Here is a 13,675-nt window from a genome sequence, read left to right as displayed (position 1 = left end):
CTGAAATTAAATGCGGTCATAAGAATGGGGTCCTGATTTCACTCATGTGTGGAATTTAATGAACAAACAACTATGAAGCAAAATACAGACAGACTCAGATAAAGAGCAGGCAGACACGTGGCGTCAGGGAGGGAAGGTGAAGGGATTGAGCAACAACAACAAAAAAAGAGAGAGAACTCATGGACATGGACAGAGTGTGGTGATTGTAGGGGTGAAAGGGGATGGGTGGAGGTGGAAGAAAGCATAGAAGGGATAAAAGGTGACAGAAAAAAAAGAATGGGGTCCTGATGTGATAGAATTGGTGTCCTTATAATAAGAGACGAAAGCCCCCCCCCACCCCCCACCCCCCATTCTACCACTTGCAATAATCAAGGAAATTCCATATGAAGCTATAACAAGGCAGAAAATCACAAGTCAGGAAGATAAGCCTAACCAGGAATTGAATCTGCCAGAACCTTGGTCATGGACTTCCCAACCTACAGAATTGTGAGAAAATAAATTTCTGTTGTTTAAGCCGCCCAGCCTGTGGTATTTTGTTATTGCAGCTTTTTAAAATTGTCAAGTGGGTAGTGAAAATGTGTGATTTCCCTGTCTGGTTCAGAAAACTTGAAATTTGGGGTTTCAGAGTATGACATAGTGCCCACTCAATAGTAATTCTTTGCTTGGGAGCCCAGACATGGCAATATTGTTTCTATTTGTGGTGTAAACCCTGACTTTTTTTTAAATGCAAAAACCTAACTTAAGCTTTGATTGCTGAGGCATCCACTTCAAAGTGGATTTCCAATAAGCATACCGCCAGTCACAGGATGTATAAACCTGTATCTTTTCACAATTTTCTAATGGTTATTGCTGAAGGACATCTTGCAATCATAGTAAGAACCACAAGATCAGTCCAGTTGTAACATTAATTTAGAAAGGGGACATGTCCCACCTGGGTCCAGGTGAGGACCACCCCCCGCGCCCCCCAGGCATTTTCAGTGCTTTACTATCCATAGACTGAGACCAGCACAAAACATCATTTCCCAGGCCAGAAATGGCAGTCTTGTTCCCATTTCTCAGCCTTCCTTTCACCTAGGGTGGTCATGTGACACACTTCTATCCAATGAAAAGTAAGAATGGGCTTCTGGGGGCTTCTGGGAAAAACCTTAAAAAGTGTGAGACAAGTTACAAGTTACCACAAAGGAATGAGACTCAAGGTGATGTTAGAAATCCGATCTGCAACCCTGCAAGCTTGAAGACAGTTTCTGTGATTACTGCACCAATGAATAACTGGGATAAGAGGACTGATTCTCTACCAAGAACAGATAGAATCTACTTATTAGAGTGAAAGAAAATGAGATTATGCAATACTTGAGAGAGATATTACCCATGTACCCAATTTGAAGAAAACATTCAAGAAAATGCTCTAAGCAAAAACAAATTAACAAGTGTGAAATTAGTAAATTCAGAAACCTTAACCTGGGGGAAGATGAAGGGAAGAGGAAGCAAGGGTGAGCAATGAACCTTGCTGTTTTCAGAAGACTGATAAAGAATGGTAAGCCCTAGCTGGTTTGGCTCAGTGGATAGAGCATTGGCCTATGGACTGAAAGGTCCTGGGTTCGAGTCCAGTCAAAGGCACATGCCCAAGTTGTGGGCTTGATCCCCAGTAGAAGGCGTGCAGGAGGTAGCCAGTCAATGATTCTCTCTCATCATTGATGTTTCTATCTCTCTCTCTCTTTTCCTTCCTCTCTAAAATCAATAAAAATATACTTAAACAGAATGTTAATAATAAAGGGGTATACAAAGAGATGCTAGGAAAATTAAAACAGAAATAAAACAGAACATGTAATATTAATACCAGATTCAGTGGAATTTAAGGTTCGAAGCTCTAAATCAGGTAAGTGGAACACTATGTATTGATGTTTAACAGAAAATTTTATTTCAGTCATAATTATGTATCCACCAAACAACATAGCAGATCAACACAAAAAGCAAAAACAAGTGGAAATGCAAGAAGCAAGAACAAATCATAATACAATTGCACTGGTATATTCAGTTTAGTTCTCTCAGAACTAGTAGATAAAAAATAAATACAGATAGAGTGAAAATGAATATCACAACCAATAAGTATACACAAACAGAGGAAAGATCTAGTGGATAAAAATAAATAAGGATATGGAGAAACTGATGAATAAATAAAATTAATAAACACACACACAGTCAGAGAGACAAAGACAGACAGACAGACACACACACACACAGAGGTAGAAAGAAACAGAAATAGAGAAAGACTGAAAGAGACAGAGACCTATGCACTGGGAGAATCTCACATTCCTTGAACAGAAAATATACATTTTAATAAACTCAATCATATGCTCAAGCAAAGAAACTTCTAATAAAAAATTAAAAAGTAGAAAATCTTAGCCATTACTTTAAAATCCTTAATAAATTTTTAAAAATTAAAAGTGATTTCTTCATTTTATAATACAACAAGGAACATATTCTACAAAAATGAATGATTGTGAGAAACAATTGTTTCTTAGATATGACATCAAAAGTGCAAGCTACAAAAGAGAAAATAGATACATTGGGCTTCATAAAAAAACTTTTGTGCTTCAAAGGGCACTATCAAGAAAGTGAAAAGAAAACCCATAAATGGGAGGAAATTTGCCAATCAGCTATCTGGTAAGGGACTAGCATTTGGAATATATAAAGAACCACAGCTCAGCAACAAGAAAAAAATACAAATAACCCAATTAAAAATGGGTAAATGGGTGAATAATTTGATAGACATTTCTTTTTTTAAAAATGGAAGGTTGTTTGTTTGTTTTTAAATTGAGTTTTAGAGAGAGAGAAAGGGAGAGGGAGAGAGAGAAACATCAATGTGAGAGCAAAACATTGATTTGATTGGCTGCCTCCTACATGTCCCCCACTGGGGATTGAACCAGCAACCATTTGGTGTATGGGAAGACACTCAACCAACTGAGTCACATTGGCCAGGTCTGATAGACATTTCTTCAAAGAAGATAGAAAGCACATGAAAAGATGCCGAACATCATTAGTCACTAGGGAAATGCAAATCAGAACTACAATGTGATATCACTTCATACCCACGATATAGACTACAATAAAAAAGACAGGCCATAAGTGTTGGGAAGGATGTGGGGAACTTGGAACTCTCAGACATTGCTGGTGGAAATGTAAAATGGCACAACCACTTTGGAAAACAGTTCACAAGTTCTCAAAAAGTCAAGCACAGTTATCATATGACTCATTGATTCCACTCCTAAGTATATACCCCGCAAAGGATTGAAAACAGATGTTCAAACAAATACTTGCACATGATGTTCACAGCAGCATTATTCATAAGAGTCCCAAACTGGAAACAACACAAATGTCTATCAATTGATGAAGAGATAAATAAAATGTGATCTATTTATATAATGGCTATTATTCAGCCATAAAAAGGAATGAATTACTGATCCATACTGCAACAAGGATGAATTTGGAAAACATTATGCTGAGTGGAAGAAGCCAGACACAAATGACCACATATTATGTGGTTCCATTTATATAAGATGTCCAGAATAGGCAAATCCATGGAGACAAAGCAGATTAGTGTTTTTCCAAGAGCTGGGGGGAGGGGTAAATGAAGAGTCACTGCTAATGAGTTTGGTGTTTTTTTTTTTTTTAGGTGGTGAAATGTTCTGGAATTAGTAGTAATGGTACACCATTTTGGAATATATTAAAACCAAATAAATTATATATTTTAAAAGTATGGATTTTATGGCATATGAATTAAATCCCAATTAAAAGATGATGGTGGCTTTATAAGCCTGGTCCCCAACTATGTTTCAAACTCAATGTCCCTATCGCTTACCAGGCTATGGATACACTGACTTCATTTTCTTTTTATGGAACCAGTTAGAGGTATTTCAATCCAAAGATCTTTGTACTTGTGATTGCCTTTGCTAAGTTTTCTTTAATATCATTTCCATTCTCTACAATGCACATAGTGAGATAATACTTTGATGTTAACTTATTATAATCACAGTTATTAAAGCAGAAGTTTCAGCATTGTCAACAACTGGAGTAGATGCCATATTGCTAAGTGAGGAAATGGCCCAGATGCAACATGTACAAAGGAGAAGGTGTCTAGATTCTGGCCATATGATTTTTAAGGATCATATGGCCAGATTCTATTAAGTGTTTGAAGGATCAGGAGTTGATGAGTAAGAGAGGGAGGATTTATTTGGAGAGAGCTGATGCTATGCTGTGAGCCCCTCCACTCCTACCCAAGAAGAGAAACATGTGTGGGTTCTTTCCTCTTCATCTCATTGAGAGAAAGAGAGAGAGAAAGAGAGAGAGATTTTAAGGCGTTCACTCAGCTAATTACATACATTGTCTGTATTTTGTGGGGACCCAGCTGATTTTTTCCTAATCGAAAGGGTGAGCCATTGCCTTGCATTGGGCAAAGAAGAGATATCTACTTCACCTGCGCATCCCAAGTTTTTTGGGCAAAGGTGGGTGACTATTTCCCAAGAACTAGAGCTGGGTCAGATGTGAGTGATTTCTGGTGTGGGGTTGCTTAGGTTCTGTTCAAGAGGGTCACCTGGAGTGGCAAATGGACTTCAGCAGGAAGAAGCTAGAGGAAGCACAAGATTCCTCCAGGATGAGGAAGGTGTAGAAAGGAACTTCCTGTTATCAGGGGAATTTCAGGGCAATCACTGGGTAAGAGGGGCATTATCTTCATACAATCCACAAAGACTATCATAGAGAAAGGCTCTAACTCGGGAACATAGAGTCTAAATGGCAACAATAGCATCAGCCAAGTAGAGACTTTCCTACTTCCTTTTCCTCTTTCTTCTGGGTTCCAGCTATAGCAAGATGGGGCAAAGAAGAGTAGAAGTGTTAAGTGGAAAAGAGGACTGACTGCAGGCTTCCAACCAGGAGGGCGCTTGAACTAAGGGAGGGAAACATGCCACTATTAACTCAAGTCTGGAGTGTTCATTATCCCGTAGAATCGGTCCTTTTTTTTTTTTTTTTTTTTTAAAAAAATATATTTTATTGATTTTTTACAGAGAGGAAGGGAGAGAGATAGAGAGTTAGAAACATCGATGAGAGAGAAACATCGATCAGCTGCCTCCTGCACACTCCCCACTGGGGATGTGCCCGCAATTCAGGTACATGCCCTTGACGGGAATCGAACCTGGGACCTTTCAGTCCGCAGGCTGACGCTCTATCCACTGAGCCAAACCGGTTTCGGCGAATCGGTCCTTTTAATTATTGAGCTGAGACTGCATTTTGCATTTTAAGGGACCATAGGAACTTATATTAGAAAAATTTCTGCCCAAGCTTTTATTCTCGCTTTGCTATGACTTCATGCATATTCTATTTTTTGAACTTAAAAAGCACCATTTATATGATGTTTTATAATCCACGAAGTGCTGTCAGATTCATTACCTTATTCCATCCCCTACCATCCTCATAAAGTCAGCATGATCACTCCCATGTTATAGAGGAGAATACTGAGACCTAGCTAGGTTCTGGAAGAGCTCCCACTTTGCAACCTTCATGAAAGTGTTTCTTGGTGAAGGTTGAGTGGTAGTTTTCAGCATTGTACATTACTGTTACCTCCCCACAGCCCTTATGCTGCCTACCTTCCAGTTCCAACTCTGGGCAATTTGAAAATTACCCCTTTACCTTGACATATCTCCAAGGGGTATGTGAAGAATTTATTCCCAGATTGGGAGGTGTATCCAGAGTTGCAGGTACAGTTTGTGCCATCGACACAAACAGCATTTTGGGGGCACGGAGGACAGGCACCTGCAGGGAGAAGAGAGGCAGGTCAGATCCACCTGGGTTAAAAACTCTTGAGTTATTATTTGGCTTTGCTTCTGAACAGGGCCCCTCAAGACTAAGGCGGACTTGTACATTTTCCCTTTTGTGAGGTCTCAGTGCAGTAAAAAAAAAAAAAATTAGAGATACTATTTATATACCTTACAAAGTGATCAATCTGGTAAGTCTAGTACCCCCTGACACCGTACATAGTTCCTAAAATATTGTTGACTATATTCCTTATGCTGTACTTTACATCCCTGAGACTATTTTTTTATTTAAAAAATTATTATTATTTTAAAATTTATGTTGTATTGTTGATAGTATTACAGATGTCCCTCATTTCCAACCACCACCCTTTGCTGGCTTCCACCCAGCCCCCACCCCATGCCAGGCCTTCACTGAACTATTGTCTGTGTCCATGGACTATGCATATCCTAATATATAAAAAGCCAGGGGCCATCACGACTGAAACAACCTGATGGACGACCAAACAGCAGGCTGGGTGGGGCAACAAGGCCGGTAGGGGGGTTAGTGAGGGATGACCAAACAACTGAACAGCAGGCTGCATGGGGTGAACAGACCTGTACGGGGGGCAGTTGGGGGCAACCGGGCTGGTAGGGGGGCAGTTAGGGGCCCCATGATTGATTGCCCCAAAGAGGGAGGCCCAGGCTACCTGACCAGAGGTGCTGCAGCAGGTAGGCAAAGCCTCTCTTGTGCAGTGATTGATTGTGGAGCCCCGGCTGGGTAGGTGGGGCCTCCCTCTGCTGGGCAATTGATCGCAGGGTTCCACGATTGATTGCCCAGCAGAGGCAGGCCCCAGCCACCTGGCCAGCAGCCACAGAGGGAGGCCCAGGCCATTGGCCAGTGACACTGTGGCAGGTGTGCAGGGCCGGCCAGCAATTGCCCTGCAGAGGTGATCATCTCAGCATCCCTGGTCAGGTAGCCTGGGCCTCCCTCTTTGGGGCAATCAATCATGGGGCTCTGCAATCGATCACTGCACAGAGGATGCCCGGGGCTTCCTTCTGTGAGGCTATTGTGGGGCGATGGTGGGGCCCTCCCCAACCAATCGCATCGCACCCTCCTTGGCTGGTCTGGCGCCAGTGCATGTCATAGCATGGTCATCCAGGCAGTTCTGCTGTTTGGTTGATTTGCATATTATGCTTTTATTATTATAGATATCCTAAGAATCCAGAAACACCAACCATGTTCATAGCAGTGTTATTTACAATAGCCAGGCCAGCTAAGCGATCACACCCCATGCCTGTTGCCTGTTGCCTGCAGAGGGAGGCAACTGGTGGTGTGGTGGGGGAGAGGAGGGGCACTGCCACACAGATGGCAAGCAGTAGCAGTGGTGGAGGTGGGGTCAGCTGCCGGCAGCCGGGGGAAGGAAAGCCCCGGTAGGCCCTGATCGCTGGTCAGGCCTAGGGACCCCATCTGAGGGGTCCTGGATTAAGAGAGGACGCAGGCCGGGCTGAGGGACAACCCCCCACCCATGCACAAATTTTGTGCACGGGGCCTCTAGTGTTCTTAGAAGTGGGATTACTGGGTCAAATGGCAGTTCCATTTTTAATTTTTTGAGGAAACTCCACACTGTTTTCCATAGTAGCTGCATCAGTCAGCATTCCTACCAGCAATGTTCTAGGGTTCTTTTTTCTCCACATCCTCAACAACACTTGCCATTTGTTGATTTGTTGATGGCAGTCATTCTGATAGGTGTGAGGTGATACCTCATTGTTGTTTTAATTTGCATCTCTCTGATGATCAGTGACTTTGAGCATTTTTTTCATATGTCTTTTGGCTATCTGTATGTTCACTTTGGAGAAGTGTCTATTTAGATCCTGTGCTCATTTTTTTTAATTGGATTGTTTGTTTTTCTTTTGTTAAGTTGTATGAGTTCCTTATATATTTTGGATATTAACCCTTTATTAGATGTATCATTACCAAATATGTTCTCTCATACACTGGGCTACGTTTTCATTTTGTTGATGGTTTCTTTTGCTGTGAAGAAGCTTTTTATTTTGATGTAGTCCCATTTGTTTATTTTCTCCTTAGTTTCCTTTGCCCTAGGACCGTGGTCGGCAAACTGCGGCTCGCGAGCCACATGTGGCTCTTTGGCCCCTTCAGTGTGGCTTTCCCTAAGCTTTAGGAGTACCCTAATTAAGTTAATAACAATGTACCTACCTATATAGTTTAAGTTTAAAAAATTTGGCTCTCAAAAGAAATTTCAATTATTGTACTGTTGATATTTGGCTCTGTTGACTAATGAGTTTGCTGACCACTGCCCTAGGAGATGTATCAGCAAACATATTACTACAAGAGATGTCTGAGATTTCGTTGCCTATGGTTTCTTCTAGGAACATTTGCCTTTTTATTTTTTATTTATTTATTTTTTTAAAAAAATATATTTTATTGATTTTTTACAGAGAGGAAGGGAGAGAGATAGAGAGCCAGAAACATCGATGGGAGAGAAACATCGATCAGCCGCCTCCTGCACATCTCCCACTGGGGATGTGCCCGCAACCCAGGTACACACCTCTGACCGGAATCGAACCTGGGACCCCTCAGTCCGCAGGCTGACGCTCTATCCACTGAGCCAAACCAGTTTCGGCTACATTTGCCTTTTTAATTATAATGTGTCTTGGGTCTCTTTTTTTGTTGTTGTTAATCCTCAAACAAGAATATTTTTTCCACTACTTTTTAGAAAGAGTGGAAGGGAGGAGGAGAGATGGAGAGAGAAACATTAATGTGAGAGACACTTTGATTGGTTTCCTCCTGGACGCACCCAGGAGGAATATTTGGGCCCAGATTCGAACCTGCAACCAAAGTATGCTGCTCTTGATGGGAATTGAACCTGGGACTTTTCAGCCCTAGGGCTGACTTTCTAATCGCTTAACTAAACTGGCCAGGGCTTTTTGAGTTCATCTTGATTGGGACTCTCTGTACTTCCTGAACTTTTTCTTCACCAGGTTAGGGAAGTTTTCTGTCATTATTTCTTCAAATGGGTTCTCTATCCCTTGCTCACTTTCTTCTCCCTTTGGGACCCCTATAATTCAGATGTTGTTCTGATTCATGTTGTGTCAAAGTCCCCTTAAACTATCCTCATGCTTTTTAAGTGTTTTTCCTTTTAGTTGCTCTAATTGAGTGTTTTTTCCTACGTTGTTTCACAAATCACTGATTCGATTCTCTGCTTCATCCAGCCTACTTTTAATTCTTTCCAGTGTATTCTTGATGTCAGTATAGTATTCTTCATTTCAGACTAGTTCTTATTTATGATTTCCATGCCCTTTTCATGCTGATGTAGTTTCCTCTAAGTTCCTTGTAGTTCCCATTAAGTTCTTTGTAGTTCCTTGAGCATCCTTATAAGCATTACTCTGAACTCTATGTCTGATAATTTGCTTACCTCCATTTAATTTATCTCTTTTTCTGAAGATTCAACCCCTTTTTTGTCTCCCCATTTTAGTTGTCTCTTTGTGTTTGTTTCTATGTACTAGATAGAACTGTTTGACTCTCAGTTTTCATGGGGTGGCCTTTTGTAGTAAATGTCCTGTGGGACCCAGTGGTGTAGTCACCTTGAACTCCTGGGCTGGATGCTCTAGGAGTGTCCCTTTTGTGGGTTATTTGGGCTCTCCTGTTGTAATCCGGTCTTGATTGCTGTTGTTCTGTTCATGGACGGGATTTTCTCTCAGGCTGGCTGACTGTGAAGCTCAACCCTGAACATGTCATGAGCTGTTGTACAGTGTGACTGCCAGATGAAGAGACATAGGGCAACATCCTGAACAGAGGAATGTTTGTCTTCATGGAGTTTGGGGTCTGTTCCTGTATACAGTGTAGAAGATCTATAAGTCTGTGGCCAAATCCAAGAGAAATGTCCTTGGGTCAGTCACATCATTAGGTGCTGACTGCCATCAGTGCTGACCTTTGACTTTGGAGCCATGGCTGAGGTTGAGGCCTCCATGTTTCCATGTTTTCAGTATGAGCAGAGGCAGCGAGATATCAAGTAGATACCTTGGCTCCAGAGTCGCACTCCCTATGACTTTTTATAACTGGCAATTTGTACTTCTTAATCCCTTTTCCTTTTTCACCTATTCTCCTCACTCCCCAGCCCTCTTCTATATGGCAACCATCTCTATATCTAAGAATTTGTTTCTCTTTTGTTTGTTCACTTTGTTTTATAGATTCCACATACAAGTGAGATCATATGACATTTGCCTTTCTCCATCTGAATTATTTCACTTAGCATATACCCTCTAGATCTATCCAGATTACGGCAAATGGCAAGATTTCATAAATGTCTAATGATTAAGTTGTACACCTGTAACTAATATGTTGTATGTTAACTATACCTAAAAAATAAATTAAAAAAAAAATTAGAAACACCAAACCCAAGTTGTAGAGACTGTGCATGATGTAGGACTGGGGTTGGCATTAAACAAATTAATGTTAACAGAAACATTTCAATTAATCATAACTGTGTCATTCTCAAGATCATTGCAGAATTTATAAAAGGAGAATGAGTTAGTTAAGACTTGGGACCCTGGGTTCAATTCTGGCTTCACTACTTAATAGCTGTGTGTTTTTGCACAAGTATCTTAAACTCTCTGTGCCTCAATTTCCTCATTTGTAAAATGGGTTATTGTGAGGAGTGAATTAATACATCGTGCTGAATATGATGGGGTCCCACTATGTAGAGCTTGGCTACTCAGAATGCATCTCCTGGATAAAAATGCAGAATCTCAGACCCCACCCTAGACCTTCTGAACCATAATCTAGTGAGATCTCCAAGGATTTAAAGCTAACCTGAAATGATCTTGTTCATTTTGTGTTGATGTGCTTATAATCAGAATGAAATGGTGACCATCATGCTGTTTCTCCCCACTTGAGTGTTTACTTCAAGAGACTTCTTTTTATTCATTGTTCTGTCTCCACATTGGATACATTGTGGGTACTAAAAGCAAACAAATAGACTAATAAAAGTAACATGAAAATAAAAATTAAAATATATCCAAATTTGATAAAATGATCAATTAAAAAAGAAACAACACAGGAGCAAGCCTGCTCATGCTCTGTTCCCCGAACAAGCCTCTTTTTTCTAGATTGTCAGAGGATGTGGGTGTCCCCAGTTCATTCTTAGTCTACCCCCTCCCTGGTCTCTGATGATGGAAGGGGCAGGCTTTTTGCACTCACAGTTGGCCTTCTGAATCATGACTCCTGACAAACTCAGCAGAATGTAGAGTCCTGGAACAGGGAAAAGAGAGAGACATGAAACTGTTGAGAAAAATCTCAGGAAATTCTCCAAGGACCATGTATCAGTTATCTATTACTGTAAAAAAAAAAAAAAACCATCACAAAATGTAGCAGCTTAAAATAACCACCTTCATTTTATTATGATACCGGTGGGCCAGAGATTCGGGAAGAGCCTAACTGGGTGATTCTGACTCAGGGTTTCTTAAATTGTTGCAGTTACATAGTGGCTGGGGCTGGAGGGGCTGGAAACCATTTGGGCATTACTCTCTCTTCATGTAGTCTCAGGGCCTGGGGTAGTTTGGGCTTCCTCTCAACATGTCAACCTTGGTCAGGCTGCACAGGAATCAAAGTTTATCTCATGTCCACCAAGCTAGTCCACCCTCATCTACACCCATCACCCACAAACCCTTCCATTACTGGGAACCACTTTTTAAAACCTTTATCAATGTATAACTGATATACAAAAATCACACACATTTAATGTCTTCATCTTCATGAATATGGACATATACATACACTATATACCCATGATACCATCACTACAATCAAGGTACTAAAACATATCCATCATCTCCAAAAATTTCCTTGTGTTCTTTTGTATTTTTCTTTGGTAAGAATACTCACCATGAAATCTACCCTTTTAACATATTTTGAAGTGCACAACACTGCATTGTTAACTCTAGGTACTATGTTTTACAGTGGATTTCTATACCTTATTCATCTTGTATAACAAAAACTTTATAACCATGGAAAAACAACTCCTCATTTAACCCATCCCTCTAGCGTCTGGAAACAAACCTTTTATTTTCTGCTTCTATGAGTCTGACTACTTTAGATACTTCCTATAAGTAGAATCATGCAGTATTTTTTCTTCAGTGTCTGGCTTATTTCACGTAGCATAATGTCTGCAAGGTTCACTCATATTGTCACAAATGGCAGGACTTCCTTCTTTTTAAAGGCTGAATGTTATTTAATTGTATGAATATACTAAGTTTTCTTTATCTACTCATCAGCAGGACCCACTTTCTTAGGGGGTAATTAAAGTTGCAAGTAAGGTTACTAGTCACCAGAGCTAAATTTCAGCCAGTGCACACTAAAAGAGCTACGCTGGTGGTTCATATTGAAACATTTCCACCCCATTTGTCAATAATCATGGCCAGAGCCAAGTAGTAAAACATATGGCTGCAAAGTGTCTCCCAGTTTCCTAAAACTCAGGCAGTCTGGGCCCTGTCACATTACCTCGAGGCTAGTCGTTAGGGTTTTCTTTCTGCCCCACCAGCACCACCGCTCTCAGTAATATGTGCATGCATCTTAAATCAGAGTTTCTGGAAAGTCATCAGCATGCCGGAATGCCAGAGCTCTAAGAGACTTTCGAAATCATCCACGGACTCTTTAGTCCTCAGTTTCAGTTTGCTCAGACACCAGCTGGGCAAACTTGGGTATTGTCATTTCCTGGCATTGGGACAATAACATAAAGGAGGAAATACATAAAGTCTGGAAGAAATCCTTCATAAATGCTAGCTGCCTTAACAAAAAAAAAAGAAAAAAAAAAGGGAAAAAATCCTGGCTGCCTCTATTATCATTTTATTTGCATGAGAATCCTTTTCTAATTCTTGACCTGATGCTCATTTTATTCCACTACCTGTTACCTCCAGTGGTGAGGGCAGAGAGTTCATGGATAACCAAAAGTCACAAATAATTCATCTCTGAAGTGTCTAGGACTCTGCCTCCAGTTGCCCCCAAAGCAGGAAATATCTTGCTTGGGGTTCTTGCATTTAAATAGCATACTCTCTCACTTAAATTTAATTCCACAGATATATAATGGACATCTCTTCTATGTGAGACTAGAGGCCCAATGCACAAAATTCGTGCAAGAGTAGGCCTTCTTTCCCCCTGCTGCTGGCACTGGCTTCCCTCCAGCACTCAGCTTCGTACAAAAGGTCATCTGGAAGGATGTCTGGCTTAATTAGCATATTACGCTTTTATTATTATAGATGTCATGGGAGGGAACATGGCATTTGCTTTCAAGTAGTCTATACTATTTTGATAGAATTTATGATGTGTCTCTCCCTCTGCAAAAAAATAACAGTGAGGTTTTAAGCAACTCTATAACCTTTCCATAATGCTACTTCACATCTGTAATGTGAAGATGCTGTGTCATAATGAGTGGAAAACATTTTAGCTTGATGCCAGGCTAAAGCAGGTGCTTGATAAATGTAAACTATGATTGATTTTGTGGCTGTTGACAGTTCTTTGACCTGGAGCCCAAAGGATGGACTGGATTTCAGAGTTGGGGACCTATCTACAAAGAAGTTGTGGTTGAAGCCACAGGATTGTGGAATTTCTTCAGGGAGAGGGAATAGACAAAGAGATGAAGACCCCAAGCAGAATCCTGTGGAAAGAGTGTTATAGCAAAGATCTGGAGCCAGGTGGCTTGGGTAGAACCCTGGCTCTGCCATTTATAAAGTGTGTGACTTTTGACAAGCAACATAACCTCTTTTCTCATCTGTATGATGGGGATACTAATAGTATCTGCCTCAAGGGCCTGTTGAGAGGATTAAATGGGTTAATACATATAAGGTGCAGGGTGAGTGTTCAAAAATATTGGTTG

General features: G+C 40.8%; 1 protein-coding gene across 1 annotated transcript in view; it reads right to left on the bottom strand.

Annotated features, from left to right (window-relative positions):
• ADGRE3 (adhesion G protein-coupled receptor E3) overlaps positions 1-13,675 on the bottom strand; it is a 69,671-nt gene that overhangs the window by 55,511 nt on the left and 485 nt on the right. The window contains exons 2-3 of the mRNA XM_070416152.1: positions 11,005-11,055; positions 5,683-5,805 (exon numbers count right to left, since the gene is read on the bottom strand). Coding sequence (XP_070272253.1) covers positions 5,683-5,805; positions 11,005-11,055 — 174 coding nt within the window. The remainder of the gene's footprint in view (positions 1-5,682; positions 5,806-11,004; positions 11,056-13,675) is intronic.

This window comes from Myotis yumanensis, unplaced genomic scaffold, assembly GCF_028538775.1.
Source record: "Myotis yumanensis isolate MYYU_CA2020_CCGP unplaced genomic scaffold, mMyoYum1.0.hap1 SCAF_5, whole genome shotgun sequence".
NCBI classification, from domain to species: Eukaryota; Metazoa; Chordata; class Mammalia; order Chiroptera; family Vespertilionidae; genus Myotis; species Myotis yumanensis.
The sequence above is the reverse complement of the archived record's forward strand: the minus strand, read 5'-3'. Positions and strand labels throughout refer to the sequence as shown.